This window comes from Anticarsia gemmatalis, chromosome 1 (assembly GCF_050436995.1).
Source record: "Anticarsia gemmatalis isolate Benzon Research Colony breed Stoneville strain chromosome 1, ilAntGemm2 primary, whole genome shotgun sequence".
Classification (NCBI taxonomy): Eukaryota; Metazoa; Arthropoda; class Insecta; order Lepidoptera; family Erebidae; genus Anticarsia; species Anticarsia gemmatalis.
The window spans coordinates 6,087,860-6,107,520 of NC_134745.1; the positions used below are offsets into that span (position 1 = coordinate 6,087,860).

General features: G+C 37.0%; 5 protein-coding genes across 6 annotated transcripts; 3 read left to right on the plus strand and 2 right to left on the minus strand.

Moving 5' to 3' along the window:
* Positions 1 to 31: 31 nt before the first annotated feature.
* Positions 32 to 1,297, minus strand: LOC142973216 (metallo-beta-lactamase domain-containing protein 1). The gene is made up of 4 exons (XM_076114853.1): positions 996 to 1,297; positions 619 to 783; positions 405 to 518; positions 32 to 327 (listed from the first exon to the last, which is right to left on the minus strand). Exons 1-4 carry the CDS (start codon positions 1,144 to 1,146, stop codon positions 125 to 127), a joined length of 633 nt encoding a protein of 210 aa, XP_075970968.1. The 5' UTR covers positions 1,147 to 1,297; the 3' UTR covers positions 32 to 124.
* A 321-nt stretch (positions 1,298 to 1,618) lies between these two features.
* Asph (Aspartyl beta-hydroxylase) lies at positions 1,619 to 11,338 on the plus strand. 2 transcript variants are annotated; one of them, XM_076114865.1, is made up of 18 exons: positions 1,619 to 1,714; positions 1,845 to 1,954; positions 2,033 to 2,221; positions 2,315 to 2,427; positions 2,828 to 3,106; positions 3,182 to 3,409; positions 4,104 to 4,236; positions 4,561 to 4,715; positions 5,540 to 5,648; positions 6,572 to 6,649; positions 7,227 to 7,322; positions 7,399 to 7,562; positions 7,637 to 8,003; positions 8,376 to 8,473; positions 9,166 to 9,400; positions 9,474 to 9,579; positions 9,655 to 10,365; positions 10,618 to 11,338. In XM_076114865.1, the coding sequence occupies exons 2-18, from the start codon at positions 1,903 to 1,905 to the stop codon at positions 10,766 to 10,768; spliced, it is 3,264 nt and encodes a 1,087-aa protein (XP_075970980.1). In that variant the 5' UTR covers positions 1,619 to 1,714; positions 1,845 to 1,902; the 3' UTR covers positions 10,769 to 11,338. The 2 variants fall into 2 exon arrangements, with proteins under 2 accessions (XP_075970980.1, XP_075970988.1); XM_076114873.1 differs by lacking the exons at positions 2,828 to 3,106; positions 3,182 to 3,409.
* Positions 11,339 to 11,499: 161 nt separating this feature from the next.
* NKAIN (Sodium/potassium-transporting ATPase subunit beta-1-interacting protein) lies at positions 11,500 to 15,125 on the minus strand. Its single transcript, XM_076114884.1, has 5 exons — positions 14,893 to 15,125; positions 14,483 to 14,620; positions 14,015 to 14,095; positions 13,527 to 13,779; positions 11,500 to 13,447 (listed from the first exon to the last, which is right to left on the minus strand). Exons 1-5 carry the CDS (start codon positions 14,944 to 14,946, stop codon positions 12,741 to 12,743), a joined length of 1,233 nt encoding a protein of 410 aa, XP_075970999.1. The 5' UTR covers positions 14,947 to 15,125; the 3' UTR covers positions 11,500 to 12,740.
* Positions 15,126 to 15,494: 369 nt separating this feature from the next.
* Uch (Ubiquitin carboxyl-terminal hydrolase) lies at positions 15,495 to 16,608 on the plus strand. Its single transcript, XM_076114894.1, has 2 exons — positions 15,495 to 15,633; positions 15,730 to 16,608. Exon 2 carries the CDS (start codon positions 15,744 to 15,746, stop codon positions 16,434 to 16,436), a length of 693 nt encoding a protein of 230 aa, XP_075971009.1. The 5' UTR covers positions 15,495 to 15,633; positions 15,730 to 15,743; the 3' UTR covers positions 16,437 to 16,608.
* Positions 16,609 to 17,665: 1,057 nt separating this feature from the next.
* On the plus strand, positions 17,666 to 19,661 carry PIG-T (phosphatidylinositol glycan anchor biosynthesis class T). Its single transcript, XM_076114904.1, has 3 exons — positions 17,666 to 17,917; positions 18,004 to 19,290; positions 19,365 to 19,661. Exons 1-3 carry the CDS (start codon positions 17,752 to 17,754, stop codon positions 19,583 to 19,585), a joined length of 1,674 nt encoding a protein of 557 aa, XP_075971019.1. The 5' UTR covers positions 17,666 to 17,751; the 3' UTR covers positions 19,586 to 19,661.

Below are 19,661 nucleotides of genomic sequence, written 5' to 3' on the forward strand. Positions count from 1 at the left end.
CTAGCAAAGTAATTGAAAATGAAAAAGTTAATAAAGCACATGTATAAGTACATTTATTTCAAACCTTGTATATTGATCTCAACAGAATACACATACAAATTAAACAAAACAGGTTACAATGTTATCATGAACAGTTCCCTTTGTGTTTCCGTAGTGATTCTCTAATTTCTTTAGTCACTTGAAATTTAGGGCCATGCCCTGGAACAATCCAATCAGCCAGATCTGCCACTTTAGACCTGTTCCTCATTTGCTGAACAGGATCCTCACTCCCAGCTTCTGACCAAATACTTGGCTTCTCTATATCTTCCAACTTTTCAAAGAGATCCCCTAAAAATAAAAAATATTAAAAAATTTTTTTTTTCTTTAATGTCAATAGACACTTATGGTTGGTTAAAATAAATTACCAGTCAATGCCACAATTCCATTCTCCTTAGTCTTAACAAGTACAGTGACATCAGACAATGTGTGTCCAGGTGTAGGAATTACCTTCACACTGCTATTTATGCCAAATTCTTCACCTGAAAATTAGTAATAATATCAGTATCAGTGACTAAAGAAGTTTTGGTTTAATAAGAATAAATGAATACTGCGCAGACCCAAAATAAGATCAAGTCATACCTTTATCAAAGGGATGCATGAAGTATTGATCTTGAAATGAAATGCTGAATCCAACAATATGTTTTGCCATTCTAAACAGATTATTATTGCCAATGTGATCAGAATGCCCATGAGTGGAAACAACATAATTAATATTCTCAGGTCGGACATCATGTTTCTCCAAAGCTACAAAGAGAAAAACAATTGCATAGCATTATTCACAAGCCCACATAGACCTAGAATATTTAGTTTCAGAAAATAACAATACTTACCTTGATGTCTGTACCGTTTTTACTAGGGAGGTAAGCAAACAGTCGATGTATCTACAACGTAGTTCTAGCGATTCAATTATTACATTGTAGCAAATACACAGTAACAAATATAGTGCAAACTCATACCAGTTAATATTTTTTCTGAATCCCAGGCAGTCATAGTATCTACAATGATATTATTGACCCCTTTTATTAGAGTACAACTGCAATTAGCGGACATCTGATCAGCACCGCTCATTGCGGAATATCCTTCATATAAAACAATAACTTCACTCATTTTTATACGATAATAGTAAGCAATAGAAATTAAACCGAAGTTTCAGGATAACAAGAAGAAACCGTCAATTCTTTTATTTTCTTGTTATAGTAATGTGAACGAAAGGAACAATCAACAAGGAACTCGAATATGAAACGGTTTACTGTGTGTGTGATAAAGATATAAAATAACACAAATACATGAAATGCACAATATCCCGCAAATTGTTGTTTGGGAACCTGGAACTTGCTCTGACAGATGACATTGACACTGACAACACGTGATCGTTCGGAAATTTACTGGCAACGCTTTTCTAAAAATTAAATCGATGTTTTTAAAATTCCTATCAGCATAATTTTGGTAAGTATTTAATACAATTACACCACAATCTTGTAAATGAATATTTATAATTATTGCTTTGTTTATTTATGAACAAAAAATTTCAGTTGGTGTAATTCAAGATGTTTTCAATTTCCGAACTATGATTCTCGTCTATCCCTGTCTCCCACCTCAGCTGTCTTTGCCGGTTATTTTTAGGTTAAATTCTAAAATAAATTGAAGAAAGCTGCGGCGGTACATACTTTTCTACGTAGGTTATTTTAAAATTTCGTCGTGCGCCAAACATTTCCTTTATTCATGAAAATTGCGCATTTGGATAATTGTTTAACGCGTGTTATATACATATATGCAAGTACATTGAATCTTCTTTGTTTACTCAGGGTTATGAAACAATAAAGCGGATCTCTGTCGCCCACAGAGCGCCAGTCTTTGTGAACCATGTCAGGCGACGTGCAGCCAAGAAAACGTAAAGATAAGAAAAGGAAGAAAGGTAAGAATTTATAAATGAAATGTTGGGATGTGAAGTGCATACAAATTAGTTGGTAATTGTGTATAATTTGGTTTACAGATGAGTTAGGTGTAGAGGAGCCTCGTGGCACGGCAGCAGTTTTAGGGGAAGGTGATGTGTTTATGCATTCACAGCATGAACATGGGACTGGTGGACACTGGTGTGCGAAGATCATATTCTTCTCATTACTTGCTGTTCTTGTAACTCTTATTGGCTTGATCATATTGGAAAATAGAGGACTGACAGATTGTAAGTGACAATTATGTATATTGTATTACAAACCTAAATTGTAATTGATATGTTTAGGAATAGGTATTGATTCTCCTTTGTGAAATGTTTCAGTGGAAGCAAATTCTGTGGAGTCTCGATACTCTGGGGTGTTAGAAGGCTGGCTTGAAGATGCTCCAGATGATGACCATCATGACGAACATACATTAGAACTATTGAAACAACATGTAAGTTATATCTAATAGCAATTTTTTATGGACACAACTATTTTTATTATCCAAATTCTATTAAGGTCCCTGTAACTGATACGAGGACAGTGATCAAAGACACAGGACAAAGACAGCAATTTTGTAACCTTTGATTTAATTAAATGTGCATTTAATTTCCTGGAACAGAAGTATCAGTGTTCTGTCCAGTGATATCATTCTATCTTTGATGAATAAAAATATGAATAAGTGTAATGTACCATTGTGTATTATGCCCACACTCTATGGAATTAGGTATAAGTATGATATTTTGGTAAATCTACAGTTTACTTTTGTGGATACTTTTGCCATCTTGTTCTCTAAATTCTACAATAATCGCTAATCATTTCTCAATATAAAATTTTATACAAAACTAATATAGGATGATGATGATGATCACGACCAAGAACATGAGGTTAGTCACGAAGATGATCATGATGATCACGATGAAGACAACCAAAGTGAAGAAGGACATGATGAACATGAAGACAATAGTGATGAAGAACAAGAATTAGATCATGATGATGAAGATGAGAGCAACCAAGATAACGAAGATGATCAAGCTAGTAACGAAGATGAACAACAAGGTGATGATGATGATGATGATGATGATGATCAACAAGAAGACAGTGAAGAACAGCAATTAGAAGAAGCAGATGAGGTGTGAATTTAAAATTCAGTTGTAATGTGTAATAAATGTGTCTAGATTTTATTGCTATTTTCTAAAACTTAACAGGATGATGATGATGATGATGAACTCGCTTCTGAAAATCAAGACGACGATGATGATGACGACCTACAAAAAGTAGATGAAAACGATTCAGCCGAAGATGATGAGGATTTTCAAAATGATCAGGCAGATGATCAGAGTTTAGAAAATGATGATGATGATGATGAGAAAAATGACGATGATGATGAGAAAAATGATGATGGAAATAGCCAAGAAGATGATAACGATGACGAGGTGCAAAGTGTGATGCTTGATGAAAAATAAATGTTTTTGAATTTGATTGGCACTAACATTCTAAAAGCTTTTTTCAAAATTTATTTCTGAACAAATGCACTTGTATTTCTGTGCATTGACGCATAACAAATAAATTATAATGCTTATGTTAGGCTTCTTATAATAAAACAGTGTAAAGTGAATGATTCTTTGTTAAGTGTTAGATCTAACTTAAAATATTGTAATTGAAACAATTGTCGTATTTGCGTGTTTTTTTATTTATTACATTAAGATGTCTTTCGCACGGATTTTAGTTATAACTAACTGTATTTTTTTATTTAGATGTAAGATTATTATACTATATTTCTTAGTAATTTAAAAAGGTAATTTTGAATATTATGTGTGATAAAATAAAATATCTTAATCGTTTAAAACAGGTATTTCCAGAAATAACAAACTAAAAAACTACCAACAAATATATTTTCTGTTACAGTGAGAAGAAGCAAAAGAAATAGAAGTTCCTTGATTTTTATTTCGCTCTCACAAGAAATTGTTAATTGCAACATCTCGAAACACATCCAAAACTATATTAACTTATACATCACAATTCTTTATTTCTCCAAAATAAAGAATAGTTACTTACAATATCACAAAACACATCCAAAAGTACATTAACTAATACGTAACGTAGTTTTAATATAGTGTTATTTCACAGGAACACGAAGAGCATGAGGAAGAAGAAGGCGATTCCGAAATAGAGGTGGAGAAACTGGAGAAAGAGGTCTCTGATGAAGATGTTCTCTCAGAAGAACAGCCTCAAGAATCCGAGGAGGATGACAAGAGCCAAGGTAGAAAATAGAAACGAATATACAGCCTAGCCTTTCTTACAGCTTATTCTATCCAACTAGATGATTATTAACCCAGCCAGTTTTTGTTAACCAAGGAAACATTCTATAACCTGCCAAACTTCATCCTTATCAGTTCTTGAAAAAAATATAGTAACTTTCGTAATAAAATACACTGGATAATTGCTACAAATTACATATTATTGGAGTACAGGCTTGCAAATCTTAGAATTATTTTAGCTTCCCGTTTTAACCAAATAAAAGCAACCTTTCTATAGGAAAAGTGTAGCCTGTAAGACCAGTGTATAATTCATTTGTTTTGTACAGAGGCCTCAACTGAAGCCCCAGCGGAAGAGGACAACGATGTCGCCGATGAGGTTGACAGTGTTGACGACGAAGAGTTCTTGGAGGCAGACGATGTCGATGAACCCCTGCCTGTTGTAGAGCGCATTGTAGCGCCCAAAGGAAAACCTTTAGCCGAGGTAATTATACAATCAAATAATTTTAACCCATTAATGTCCCACTGCTAAGCAAAGCAACTGCAAGGGCCTCTTCCCGCAATGAGGGCGGTGTTAGGCCTTGTGTCCACCACGCTAGCTAAGTGCGGGTTGGGGCCTTTGCATGCTCTCAATAAAGGTAATTATACAATCAAGAAATTTTACCACGCTTATGCGACGCATTGTACTACGTTGAAGTAAGAATTAATATTTCGACATAATAATGAATTTAAGTCCAGTTGGGGGATTAAACTCTTTTACATCAAATGTAATCTTCACTCGATTCTTAATTAACCACGTACACAGCATAATTTCTCAGTCCATCGGACTGATCAACAGTAAAATTCAGGCATACCTAAGCAACTAAATACTTAGATAATCATTTTTAGACCGGCTATATTGTGTCTAATAGAAGCCCACGTGTACTCAGTGCTAGTCTTAGTCTCTATTCCAATTATGGTACAACTCGCTTAGATAAAGATAACATTAATCTCGTAGGAACATCCGTTCATGTAAGTAGATCGCACATACTTCATCAGTTTCGTCATCCAGCGTTAAATGTCTCGTGTTGTCATATTTTAGTAATTTTATCTCTGTTTACTTACCTTCAATTTTGTTCACTGTATCATTATCATAGTTTCCGTTTTATAATAGTTTCGAATAGACATAATATATTTATTGAGCCGAATCTGATAAGTAATTCGGTTGAAATTGTAACTAAAATTTCATATTTGTTATAATACTGAGATGTTAAACGGGTTTGCGTTTTAAAACTAGTCCTTATAGTAACGAGAGTAAATATTTCACAGGTTGAAGATGAACCCACCACAGCTAAGCCAGCCGACACACTGGCCGAAGAGGAAGAATACGAGAAACAACAAGAGGAACTGAGGAAAGAACAAGAGCAGGCTTCCCACGGTAAGTGACGTCACACCACACTATGCATGATGTACATTCAACTTTAACCTCATTAATTCGCTTCTTTCGCCTTGCAATTGCTGCGAACTTTTCAAAAATACCCTCTTTCCCCTCTAACCAATCACTTTAAAAAAAACGGGTTTCAGTATGACTAACACAGTTTGACTATAGTTAAATAATTAGATCTAACCTACGCTTTTTATTTATAATTTCGTAAAACTGTGTAAAAATAAATGTTGTCACAATTAATTTCTTTTATTTCGACCCATTTGCTTTTAGTTGTGCTAAGTTTAAGACTCGTATATTTTCTGTTTTTTACTTATGATATAATGTGTCTTTCGTACAGTTATGTACTTACAGTTTTATGCGCTCTTTACTTTTATATCTTTGTTGTACTGCTTGTAATTAAACGTTAAGACTATTTTTGTATCGAATATGATGTGAAAATGATTGGCGATTTTTCTAAATTTATCGGAAAACTAATTTTCTACGTACAAAATTTACACCACACACTTAGTACATACACAAAAACACAACGTAGCATTAAATAGAACTCATACTTACTTTTTTTCAAAATAATGTTTTGACGATTTTTTGTAAAAGTTAATTTCATGTTTATTAAACTCTATTGCAACACACGCAAGATCTTGCTGTTGGCTTGCCCTAGTTTCAATATATATTGAACTACTTTGTACAATTTCAAGCGTTGGATTTAGACAATAATGGGGTAACCAATGACTGGTAATAGGGAGGCCAGTTAATGGTATTCGAATAAAGAGGGTAGCGGTTGTTGCCAATATTGCTGTCTTTAAGCCATGCTGACTTCGAGCGGCTTAAAGAAGCTTGACTCTAGGTTGACCACTAACCACATGATAATAAAGAAAAAAGAGTGGTAATATAAGAGTATGGCGCGTGTGTTGCAGTGTGGCTGAAGCTGGCGGTGGGTGGGGCGCTGCTCGTCGCCACACACGCGGTCGTGAGCCGCGCCGTCGCGCCGCGCGGTGCGTACACTCCCGGCGACCACTATACAACCGCATACCTAGATATACTTAGAAAACAAACGATCTATTTCAAAATACTTGTCGCCGTCAAAATATACAGGCCCAATGTAGCGATCTTATCGAGTGCGATTTTACAGTGGTTCGCTCTAAATATCCATGCTTCCTATACCTTACAGGAATTTTGAAATTGACACTTTATTTTTAAATGTTTAGTTAGCGACGACTTTCGCCTAGCAACACACTTTAAATTCCATTCATCAGGAAATCGAATTGGGATTTCAAAAATATGTTGAGGGGCCTAATAAAATTCGATTGTTATTTCTTGGAACTCTTCCAAAAGTTTATATTTAAACATTGTGACAGATTAACAGCAATTAGAAGCAGAATAATTACCTATTATGTAGAATAAAATATTGTGTCTATTTATCAACATGTACACCTACCCTTGGAGAATATTTTTAGCATGTCTCCTTGTATTCTGATGGAGCTTTGCAGTTTAAAATCGGTGAACTCGGGATCATGAGGTGAAAGTTCATTAGTGGTCGACAAAATTCTGAACAATGTATTTTCATGACAGATGATACACCAGCAAGTGATGGTCACGCTAGTAGAGAGGAAACGCCTGTGGTGGACCGTCGAATGACTCTTATACCTGAAGAAACGGCAGCAGCTGGTAGGAACATTTCTGTACGAATTCTTGTACTCGTTCTTCGATTTGTTTTTATAATTCGTTGTTTTACGTTCTTCAGCTGCGCCAAGAGAAGTTGTAGAAGAAGTAGTAAGGCCAATAATCGAAGAAAAAGTATTTGAAAAAGTTTCTCCTATTGTTAAATCTTCTCCACCGCCTCCTAAAGAGGAGAGTGAAGATGAAGAAATAGAGGAGGAAGAAGAGGAAGTGATAGTTGACATCAAGGTAAGATTAAAAGTGTTGTAACACAAATGTTGTATTTGTGGACGTGGGTAATAAACGAAGAACTCAACCCGCAGGATGTTGCTCCAGAGGAACCACCAAAAGATGTAGATACGGAACATAAAGAACTATACAGCGACGAAGAGGAGGCTGAGGAAGTGGAAGAAGAAGAGGAAGAAATTATAGTACCAAAAAAGGAGGCTCCGAAGCAAGCTGCGCCGGTCACTGAGAAAGTTGTGGAACCCGAGCCTGAGGAGCCAGAAGCTGAAGAAGATGTAGGCGATGATGTGGAGATTATTGATGATGAACAAATAGAAGAAGAATTAGAGGAAGAAGAGGACGATGAAGAGGAGATCTCGGATGTGGACGACGCGGAGCTCTTGAGTCGACTGGAAGCTAAATACGGACGTCTGCCGGAGCCGGAGAGGCCGGGACAAAAACACAGTAAACACGACTGTATGCGTGTGACCGCTTGCTCGTGTAATATCGCTGTTGGCTTCATCACACTCCTAACCAATTAACAATCCCTGGCATGACTAACACACCGTGAGTGGATATTAATTATTTATTTTTAAATAATTTGCTTTAACACTTTCTTTAATTGAATCTATAGGTTACCTTAGAAAATTATTGTTCGAATTTACATCATTTTCAAAAAAAAGTGTAATTTAATTTTAAATATTAGTGCATTTAAAGGAGCCCCGTTAGATATCATATTTGTCATTTTAGTTTTTCATTTCTGTAAAATTCGTATAAATCCGATGTCTATTGCTATTCAAGAATGTTACCTACATGCAATATTTTGTGCATTTCCAGAGGACGGTGGGAACAGTATAGAGGATGACTGGCCCGGAGAGCCAGCTGACAAGTACTGGCGCCAGCAGCTCGACGAAGCCGAACAAGAGCTTCGCCAGGTGAGTTATTTGTATTATCATCAAGTCATGAGATAGTTATCAAAGTCCCAGTTTTTAATATTTACAATACTAGACACTATAGTTACTCAGTTCCGCATTACACACTTGATTGCGCATTCGGTTTTATCTAGATAAGACGGGAATTATTTAGAAATGACATAGTCAAACACGACGAATCGTTGGTGTATTCGTACGTTTGCAGTATTGAGTGATTTGTTTAATGAATGCTTGTTTTTGCACGTTTATAGTTTTTATTAATCGTCCGCTTCGTAATTCGAGTAATTTTCAGCTTCGCTTCCACGACATATCGCATGTTCTACCTCGAATACACCAACAAAAATAAAAGAAACGAAGAAAACCCAATCGCGCCAATGAAAACAAACATGAAGGTCCATTCTGATCGATCTGTGAAATTAATTTCCAGGACTGGCTCGACTAACTTTATTTTATTTTCGCATCCAATATTCGCATCTATCCATACTTCGCTCGTTGTGCCATTTTTCCACGGACTCGTCGGCGGACCGAACGGGTCTCGGCCCACGCCCGCACCCCGCGCGGGTCGTCCCCGGCCGTCCCCCGACGACTCCAAATCCCACCCCCTAGAATAGGAGCGAGTGGCCCGCGTCCCCTCGCGGCGGGCAGCTCGCTCGCGTGACGCGTGTGTGAGTGTGTGTGTGTACTAACGTGCGGAGGGCGCGTGGAGCGCGGCGGCGGGGCGCGTGGCGGCGCCGGCGCTGGCGCACAGCGCGCGGGCGCGGTGGCTGGCGGCGCGCGCCGCCGACGCCGAGGCCGAGGCGCGCCGCGACAACCGCGCGCTGTCGCGGGCCATCGCCGCCTACCTGCGCGTGCTGCAGCTGCACGACGACCTCTCCGACCGCCGGCTGCGCGAGGTCGCCGACCGAACCCTCGACCGGATAAGGTTTAGAGGTGAGTTAGAATTTTCCTTCTCGATTGTGATTCTGGGTGGCGATGCCGTAATAACCGTTAATTTTCTTCGCAGGAAACTACTTGAGTGCGGAATCCGTCTACAGGTTGTTGATTCGACGGTTTCCCGAAGTCGTCGATTACAGGAACAATTTGACCGTATCTTTTCTCATGGCTAACAGGTATGTATTTCATTCACGCGTACGTTTTAGTGGTGTAAACCTCTGGATGAACTCACAGTATTTTTTCGTTTCCAGAGACGATCTCGCCGAGGAGGTCATCAAAGAAACGCTTCAGAAGTGGCCGAACGATAGGATCGCATTGGCGCACCACGGTTTTATTCTTAAAACTCAACACAACCGTCTCGAGGAAGCGGTAGATGCCTTCCAGAAAGCCCTCGAAGGCGATGAGGGACCCGCGACGGAGCCTCGCTTTTACTATCACTACGGAGACTCCCTTCTGCTCCTCGGTAGATTCGCGGAAGCCCACGAGGTCCACAAGCGAGGCGCTAAACATGGACACTTCTTGTCTCCCGCCCAACGTTCCTTGTATAATGTAGATCGGTTAAAGAGTCGGCCGTGGTGGGATATAGAGCAAACGCCGTATTTGAAATTAGCTCGAGCTCTCGAGAAGTCTTGGAAGAATATCTTGAAAGAGGGCAAGGCGGCGCAAGCGTTATATGAGAAAGAGAAGGAAGGACTGAAGGAGCGAGGAGAATGGTCGCAGCTAGACTTATTTGTTAGAGGGCAGGAGGTACCAAATAGATGTAAGAATGCGCCAGTGACGTGCAGCATAGTGAAGACTGAAGCAGCGGCGGCAGGCTGTCGCCGCGGACAAGTGAAGTTCAGTGCGATGGAAGCGGGTACCCACGTGCGACCACACGTTGGACCTACCAACTGTCGACTACGAATGCATTTAGGGCTCAGCAATACCAAAGATACTTACATAAGAGTAGACCAAGAAACGAGGTAATTGATTGTATAAATATTATTTTATATAGGTAGTGATTAATTACAAATACTATTGAGAATTGAGACCAATTGCAGATATCGCGAGAAACAACACTATAGGTAAATTCATTGCCGCAGAAAATTGATTTGGACATGACCCAGATTTCGCTGCAATCACTTAATCGCAACCTTCGTTATAATTAACCAGTAATTTAACAAGTCTTAACACTTTATGGATCTCACCGTGTAATAAATTTTGTTTGTTGACAGACAGTGGCAAATCGGCAAAGTGTTGATGTTCGATGATAGTTTCGAGCACGAAGTGTGGCACAACGGCACGGGCACGAGGCTCGTGCTCATCGTGGACGTGTGGCACCCCGCGCTCACCGCCGCAGAGCGCCGCTCACTACCGCCCATCTAGTTCGCTCCACCCTCCGCGCGTGTTTAACTGTCCTATACCCAGACTATCTCACAAACCATCAATAATATTAGTACATTTAATACAGTGCATTGCGAAAATGCATCTACCAATATATCTGTCGATAAAAACTAGTCAATTTCTAAGTTATCACAGTAAAAACGTTGTTGTTATGCATTTAATTTCATATAGCTTCATAATTTGTGACTACAATCTATAAGTAAAAGTAAAAAAATTAAGTCATGCTTCAGACCATGAAACTGTACTAACGTATTTACTGTGAATAAGGTTTATTAAGTCAATCTCATCAGAAATGGAACTTGTGATCTGAAATCGTCGATTTCGTTGATATTAAAAATGCATTTTTGCAAATAACACTATCCTTCCTTGGTAGCCAAGTAATGTTTTACCTATAATTTCGGAATAAAGCCTCATCACAAGTAATTAGACTGATTTGAAACATTACTAGACTAGTTTACGTATGTGTATAATCAGTATTTAGTTATACTACTTTGTGATATATTTTTGCGACTGTTAAGATTTACTATAAGAATATAATTTCAATGCTCGATATTATGAGTTTTTATTACTCTAGCACCCTTTTATCCTCATAAAAAATATGTTTGCGTTATGTTCGACTTTAACGCTTTTATAGCTAAACTGCTGATCTGATTCTGGTGTATCTTTTTACTATTCCAAAATGCTATAAGGTAATAAATAAAATACAATTTTGTAAGTAGGTGTATATTTGGTATAAAAGTTACCAGATAGTCTGGTGCAAATATAACCTATAAATTACTCCCTTACTCTAATAAAGCTCGTTGTAATCTAAATTAACGTTAAAATTAGCCCTTTAATATTATACATTATGTATTAATATAAAAAACTTATTTTTACACTTCTAAGTAATAAACCAACACAGATGTTCTGGACGGAACTTCAATATCTAGGATGCAGTCAATTTGCGGCTATTATTTAAAGCAAATGGCGGTACACACTTTGCTAAAGAATTAAGTGAACTGATCAGGTGACGCTAAAATGTTATTAGCCCTTATTTCAAATTAAGTGTTTTCAATCTTATCTTAATATTATACCTATTCTGCAGACAATTAGAATCTACATTGCCATTTCGTTCTTTTAAATAAACCAAATATCAGTATAACTATTCAATGATTAAATAGCTACCAGCTTTTAGCCAAAGCTCGACCGCTCCTTTATTCATTTTTATATGATATATCTCGGCTTTTTCAAATATATTATTTACTTTCTAATTACTGAGCTGGATCAATCAGCCTTATTTTACTGGGGTAATTTATTGCGTATATGAATCCCTAAAACTTAACTAATTTAGTCAAAAATTTAATATCTCAGCTTACAGGAATGTCGATGTATACTCGGAATGTAAACATTATAAATTAGCATTGTAAATTATTGTGCATTTCACACATATTTTATATGAACTCCAAAGTAGCTTATTGAATATAGGCACCCCAAATTGAGATATGTAGACCACAGTCTGGACAAGTTATTGTAAAATTGTGCTCTAAGATGTCAGAAATATCTTACGTAATTATTAAATTTTTAACCTAAATAACCTAATTCTGGCAATAACTTAAACACTAACAGTTGCATTAAAGCTAGTTTCTTAATAAAATATAACAATGACTCATTCTTGCCTTAAGTACCCAATTAAAGAAATTATAGAATTTTTAGGTCATAACTAGTTTAAAAAAGTAATTCGTATAAAATCACATTTAGATACCATGATTGTAATATACTAAAAGATAGTCACTTTTAGCTTTTCAAGTTTAACACAACTCTCCATGTTGGAGTGCATTCAGTGGACAAGTTAAGATTCTTGCAAGTACAGATCAAGAACTTATGATATAATAAAACTAGAAGGATTCCCATTCTTAAGCTAACATATAACATCACTGATGTAAGGCACTTATGTATTAAGTAATTGCTTGAGATTCTATGGTGACATGTTATAGTGATCATTAGTAGGCTGATATGCAGGTGGGCCTGGGGCTTGAGGCGTCGCTCTTGCGCTGTACGGAGGCGCGGGCGGAGGCGGCGCCTGCCACGCGCCGTCGGCGTACGCGCCGCCATATACATACGAAGGAGATTCACAAGGAGATAAATTATCAACTCTATTATCATAACTCTGCGCGTTCTCATAACTGCGTTCAACGTTATCGTAGGGCGGAATATTCGATTCGTATTTTCTCGGTGGGTTCGGTTCGTTGTAAGGTCCGACTACGTCGTAGCCTGATGACTTCATACTGTTACGGCCGATTGTATTATATCTATTATTTGTTACTATAGGAACTGATTCGGCAGGTGGCGGTGGGTCGTATGTATCTTCTACGCAAGGAAAGTTTTCTCTTTCTGATGTGTGATATGAAGCTGGTCGAGCCGCGTGGAAATTAGAATATGACGAATGTGCAGAAGTGGGGCGCTGCACTCGACTTTCGCGTGGCAAGGAAGCATTAGACGATAGATATCCTGCATTTCTGTATGATCGTCGCGACCTTCGTACAGACGAGTTGTTACCTCGCGATCCGGAGCGACGTTTGACGCGGCGAGGGGTCATTGGTTTCATAGAGGTTTCACTTATATTTGTTTCAGTGGGGCTTAATTCTATTGTGTAGACGGGACGCCGCGACATAGTACTTTTATCTGCAAAAGTTAAAATGAGTTGTAACTACTAGCATATTTTAGGGTAGCTTTAGTATATGTACCAGTAGTAAATAGTTACCTGTTGAAGGTTTTTGCTTTTTGAATGATCTAAAAGCCGACACAATTGCGAGAGGTAAAGCAGTGGCTGCCAGGGTAGCAGCTACAGCTGACTGTCCCAGTTCAACATGTTGCCAGTGCATGAAGCAACCCTCTACTCTTGTGGGTCTCCATGAGCCAGGTCCATCTACTTCATCCCACACTGGCTGGCATCCCCAGCCATTGCCTTCCCACCAACTAACACTGCCAGTACCCAAAGATAATAAGCCACTATCCTAAAACAAAAAAAAAACATATTTATATCTCAGATGTTCTTAATCTTAGAAGTATATAAATAATAATAAAATCTTATTGGAACTTAGATTATATGAAGAAGGCAATAAGATACTTTGAGTGACAATAAGATGTAAGTTGAATGAATAACAGTTTCTTCTTGAAGTTGTATATTTTAAATTTATATGTGCTACTTAGTACTTGTGTCTTCAATCATTTTGGTTCTATAAAACTTACTCTGTTTAATGATCCCAAATTAAGGTAATAACAGATCAAAAATGTATTCCACACCAGCCACATAAAACTCCATATTGCATACTGTAACAAAAAAGTATGGTCAGCTTTAATCTCATAAAAATATTTTGATACATCAAGCTTGAATTAGTTTGCAACATGAAAAACATTTCTTTTATGGTATACTAAAACAAGATTAGCAAAATTGGAAGATTCAGACATGCACTTGCAATTGATAACAATAATAATAATTTTGTTTACATATTTGATAACAACCACTAAAGTTTGCAAAATAAAAAACTTCCTCCTGTTCATACACAAGAGCAAGAAAAACATTTTTAAAACATGTGGGCTATTGGTTTCACATTACTAGTTACATAATGTTTATACACACACAGTGAAAGCAGCAGTCTTAAGTAGGTCATCTGACCATCAAAAACCATAAGAACTCCATCAATAAGTACAACTTACTGCTAGTAAATACTTTGTAATGTACTGAACAGCTCCAAATGATCCAAATATAATGAGAAGTATGTTTGTGAAGTTTGCAATAATTGGTAGCCACATATACCCAAGGAAGTCAAACACTTGCCGCTGAATTGTTATGATCTGCAATACAAACAAAGACAATAGTTATCAATATTTAAAAATGTACTATGAAGTGATTCATTAAGATTATGATTCATATCTCAATTATAATAGAACCATCTTAATACTCTTTGTAAAGGTCATTGATTCTTCACTTGTCTAAGATCTAATTTTTAACCTAGGTATCAACTATTTGTAATCCGATACAGTACCGTAACACATAAGATGATACAATCATGAAACGGTTATTGTGTAGTACGTGAATAATATGCGTGAAATAAAAACATACATACCAGTTCCAAAATACAGACGATCAACAACAACGTTCTCAGTCCGCAAACAGCCATTTCGTTAAGATTTCGTGATTCCTTTAAGTTTCTGTTGATACTTATAACGTTTTAATTAGGCACATTTTTAAATGAACACTCATTTATGTCATGTTAATAAATTTACGTTGAAAACATTAATTTTTTGCACACACTACGCGAAGTAGTTTCACAAAGTTTTCAAATTTAGTGATGTGCTAAATCTTTGTCATTCTTTGTTTCGTTATCGATGTTATTATTTGAAGCAAGCCTTTCAGTTTCTTCCGTCCTGATGAAATCAAATAACTTATAATAAATTGTAAGTTTTTTTACATTTAGAAAATACAATACTTATATCAAAACAAAAGGATTGATGTGCGTTAATTTTCAAAATTAGACTGATCCACTAAACCAGTGTTTTCATTTCTTTTGCTGCAGTTTTGTTAATACCTAGGTAGGTACCTACTTGATAATTTTGATATCGTAATTTTTTTATGTTCTAAGATACGAAATTAATTTATTTGTAGTTTTTAACGAAATTAGTAACGATTTGACATTAGTCGATTATATAGACAAACCAAAATAATATCGAAATCACAGCTCTAGTTTACATTTTTCCTTCAAGGATTGTATTGTATTGATCGAGGTTTACTCATCATATTTGAATTTCTTCATTGCTTCTCAAGCTCACAACGCAGTCTCATTTTGTATCGCGAGAAGGAGCAGTGGGTATGTATTTTTTACAATATTCTTTACTCAGTCAGCATATTATTAGCAGCCACATAGTTATTGTAAAACGCCGGTAACCTACGTTCATTATTTCAGAAAAAAGAAACGAAATGGCGACTGAAACCTTAATCCCATTAGAATCGAACCCCGAAGTAATGAACAAATTTCTGCAAAAGTTAGGTGTACCTAATAAATGGAGCATTGTCGATGTAATGGGCTTGGAGCCGGAAATGTTATCCTGGGTGCCTCGTCCGGTCCTTGCTGTCATGTTACTATTCCCTGTTTCCGATGCTTATGAAGAGCATAAACAAAAAGAAGAATCTGATATTTTGGCTAAAGGGCAAGAAATTTCTAATGATATTTTCTATATGAAACAGAATATAAGTAATGCTTGTGGAACTATTGCTCTTGTGCACAGTGTTGCAAACAACACTGATAACATTGAACTGTCTGATGGTCTTATGAAGAAGTTCCTAGAGGAAGCCAAAGGCTCTGATGCAGCTGCTCGCGGTAAACTACTTGAAAAGTCTGAGGGAATTATTAATGCCCACAAAGAATTAGCTCAAGAAGGCCAAACCAACACTCCAAGTGCTGAAGAACCTGTCAATCATCATTTTATTGCATTTGTCCATAAGAATGGAACCTTGTATGAATTGGATGGTCGTAAAGCGTTTCCTGTCAACCACGGACCTACTACACCTGACTCACTTCTGGAAGATTCTGCAAAAATTTGTAAGGAATTTATGGCCCGTGACCCAAATGAAGTTCGCTTCACAGTTGTAGCACTGGCAGCTTCTGATTAGTGTGCTATTTTTCTAGACATACCTATGCACAGTGTAGCAATCTGCAGGATGTGACTTATGTCAAGCTGTGCTTTTAATCCAGGCTTTTTTAAAATTTTCATGTTTGATACTAAAAGGTGCAATACAAGCTTTTGTGATACTTCAAAATAAAAGTATTTATTTTAAAAAATAAGTGGTTTTCAATGTTTACCCAGTGACAGGTGTGAAGTAAAAGTGACGATGATGCTATGGGTCTGCACTAACTATTTTGCCACATGATCACCTCGCTGCAATAGACATATTTGTGGGTTCAAATCCCTTAAATAAAAATAAAAGGGCACATATATTTTTCAGAGTTCTAGGTTCTGATATTTTATCATTTAAATAAATAGTTTTTGAAGCCTTTAGACTCAATAAAGTACTCTGTGGTTAAAATTATGTGCCAAATACACATTACACAAACTAAATCACATCACAATAACTAGTTTAGATCGCCCAGTTTAGCATGAAAAACATGCACAAATTCAAAGTATAATATTTCCAGAAGCTACCAGGAGTTTCAATTTAAGTTTTTTTTAGCCCATTACTGTCCCACTGTAGGGCAAAGGTCTCCTCCCATACGAGGTGCAGGGATTAGGCCTTGAGTCCACCACGCTGGCTAAATGCGGGTTGAGGACTTTGCATGCCCTCGATAAATGTCATTGTATTAAACAACATTTTAGCCATGCAAGGTTTCCTCGATGTTTTCCTTCACCGTTAGGGCACGTGATAATTTTTTCTAATACACATATAACTGAAAAGTCATTGGTGTGTTGCCTCGGATTCGAACCTGCGACCACTTGCGCGAGAGGTGCCAACTTAAACCACTCTGCTATCACTGCTTGATTAATTTGAGTGGCATTAAGTTTTGTCGTCCCTGAATAGTCCAGACCAAAGATGGCTATGTCGCTTGGATTAAAAATATTCAGTGTTAGAAAGCCGGTAATTCGATAGGTACTTTTAATGATATTACTGGATATTAGGTTTTTTCTGTTTTAGACCAGCGGGACTCGATTGAAGACTTTTAATGTACACATTTAGTTAACCGCGGCAATAATAATAAAATTATACCTTGGCTTTCCTGATGATATAAAAAATTGTGTATAAATATTTATCACCAAATATAAATAAATTCGAATTAGTCGACTATTTATTTTCTATGGTTTTATGGTGAGCATGACACATTTGACGTGATTGACAGCTGTGATAAGTATGACATATTTATAAGACAAAAAATTATCAACACCGGAGGTGTTGTAAGTTTTCTTTTAAACAATTGAATTTATGGGGTTGATAAATGGAAGCCATACATAAATTACTATACTACTGTATATTCGTCGGTGTACTGTGCTGCGTACATTGCGATGATTTCAAAGAAGAATTATTTATCAAACCCCTGCCACCAACACACCTTTATGGTTATTTTCAATTTGTTACTTTAGTAGACGGTGATACATCTTCATGTAAGTTCAAATTTCCTTTGTTTATCAGTATTGTTTAGCACCTTAATTTATGGTGGTTGTAAATAGAACTTCATGGTATTTTACAGTTCATTCCCACTTGGCGCCTCGGTCGTTAGCAGAAGTTATCTCTAGATTTCAAGTAGAAGAGCTCCATCTGACTTTGACTGAGGGACAATGGAGGCATAATCAATGGGGTTATCCAGTTCTGGATGCAGCGCCTGGAGCAGAACTTTATGCTTGGTTTTCTCCTGATGTTGTTGATGTAGATACACAATGGAAAAAATTAACAGCCACACTCTCTGGACTGTTCTGTGCTTCTTTAAACTTCATTGACAACTTCAACACTGTGGTTCCTCAAATGGTTCTGTGGCCCATGGGTGCAGTGAAGTCTAGTCAAAATGTTACCTCACAATTAAGATATGCCTCCCTGCCCAGAGAAATAGTATGCACTGAGAATTTGACACCATGGAAGAAGCTGCTACCTTGTGAGTCAAGTAGAGGGTTTTCAGCATTATTGAATTCAAGAATGATACACAATACCAATTATCATTCAATTGGGGTGCATGTGAGGAAAGTATGCACTTCTAATGATTGTAGTGATACAAACCTTGAGATTAAACAGACTGTTGCTCTGGTGTATGATTATGATATTATCAATAGCAATGACTGGTCTTTCCGGAAGTTATTTGGTCAAGGGTTACCTGGAGCTTGTCCTCTCTCTTCAGACAGTAAAATCTATGTAGATGTTACATCTAATGACACCCAAGCATTTACCTTGATGCCTCCACCAGATAATTTTGTATTATCCCAGAGAGGTGGCAGTGATACTAGGTTAGCTGTTTATAGTATAAAACCTGATGGCCAAATGATCAACATAGGGGTGAAACATAACAGCAAAACAGAATTACCTCTGTCTATACCACCACCTCTACACTTCAATCGCTATGTCTTAGGTTATGGTAAAGAATTTGGAGGTATTGTCACAGAGCTGACCAATAATTGCTGGACTTCTATTAATGTGGTTGTTCTAGAAAATGCACCATGGTGGTTGCCAATACAACTTAGTTCACTGAGAATAAATGGTGAGGCTGAAAGTAAACTTGTTATATCTCAGTACTATTCTCCTGGGCGCAGTAGGCAAAAGCCATATCATTTGGAACTCTTAATTAAACTGCCCCCAAGATCAACAACAACAATAACAATAGATTTTGAATTTGTTTTCTTAAAATGGCAAGAGTATCCACCAGATGCAAATCATGGATTTTATATTGGATCAGCATTAATTTCAGCAAATTTACCTACAGCTAAGAATTATACTAGCCTTCCAATTACAGGCTCCACATTCGATTCTTTCGTAAATGCATCTAAATTATGTAAGTATTTCACAATATTCAATCCAATAACCTTTAAAGAAACAGTTTCTTACTAAGTTTGTTCTCTATTTCAGGGTATCCAATTGTTTTCCGAACAAATGGTGCTATGGTATCTCTGCCCACTCCAGACTTCAGTATGCCATACAATGTGATTTGCCTCGCATGTACTGTTGTAGCATTGGCATTTGGCCCTCTACACAATATTTGTACCAAAGAACTAGTTCTCAAACCTGTGGGAACACCGGTGTCATTGACCCAAAAACTTTTAAATTTATTTAAGAAAAAGAGAGATTGAATGTTCATACTTCTCTTGTTATGATTGCAGGTATTACAAGTCAAGTATTAGACAATAAATAAATGCTACTGAGATA

What these genes read in the sequence shown, in the direction of transcription:
- LOC142973216 (XM_076114853.1), bottom strand. Translation starts at nt 1,146, where the DNA reads ATGAGTGAAGTTATTGTTTTATATGAAGGATATTCCGCAATGAGCGGT. An exon ending in CATGCATCCCTTTGATAAAG is followed by an intron (nt 519 to 618) that starts GTATGACTTGAT and finishes ACTAATTTTCAG; the next exon opens with GTGAAGAATTTGGCATAAAT. An exon ending in TGGAATTGTGGCATTGACTG is followed by an intron (nt 328 to 404) that starts GTAATTTATTTT and finishes TTTTATTTTTAG; the next exon opens with GGGATCTCTTTGAAAAGTTG.
- Asph (XM_076114865.1), top strand. Translation starts at nt 1,903, where the DNA reads ATGTCAGGCGACGTGCAGCCAAGAAAACGTAAAGATAAGAAAAGGAAG. An exon ending in AATTAGAAGAAGCAGATGAG is followed by an intron (nt 3,107 to 3,181) that starts GTGTGAATTTAA and finishes AAAACTTAACAG; the next exon opens with GATGATGATGATGATGATGA. An exon ending in TGAAGAAACGGCAGCAGCTG is followed by an intron (nt 7,323 to 7,398) that starts GTAGGAACATTT and finishes TACGTTCTTCAG; the next exon opens with CTGCGCCAAGAGAAGTTGTA.
- NKAIN (XM_076114884.1), bottom strand. Translation starts at nt 14,946, where the DNA reads ATGGCTGTTTGCGGACTGAGAACGTTGTTGTTGATCGTCTGTATTTTG. An exon ending in TTACAAAGTATTTACTAGCA is followed by an intron (nt 14,096 to 14,482) that starts GTAAGTTGTACT and finishes TTTTTGTTACAG; the next exon opens with TATGCAATATGGAGTTTTAT. An exon ending in ATTTGGGATCATTAAACAGA is followed by an intron (nt 13,780 to 14,014) that starts GTAAGTTTTATA and finishes TTTTTGTTTTAG; the next exon opens with GATAGTGGCTTATTATCTTT.
- Uch (XM_076114894.1), top strand. Translation starts at nt 15,744, where the DNA reads ATGGCGACTGAAACCTTAATCCCATTAGAATCGAACCCCGAAGTAATG.
- PIG-T (XM_076114904.1), top strand. Translation starts at nt 17,752, where the DNA reads ATGGAAGCCATACATAAATTACTATACTACTGTATATTCGTCGGTGTA. An exon ending in AGACGGTGATACATCTTCAT is followed by an intron (nt 17,918 to 18,003) that starts GTAAGTTCAAAT and finishes GGTATTTTACAG; the next exon opens with TTCATTCCCACTTGGCGCCT. An exon ending in CGTAAATGCATCTAAATTAT is followed by an intron (nt 19,291 to 19,364) that starts GTAAGTATTTCA and finishes TCTCTATTTCAG; the next exon opens with GGTATCCAATTGTTTTCCGA.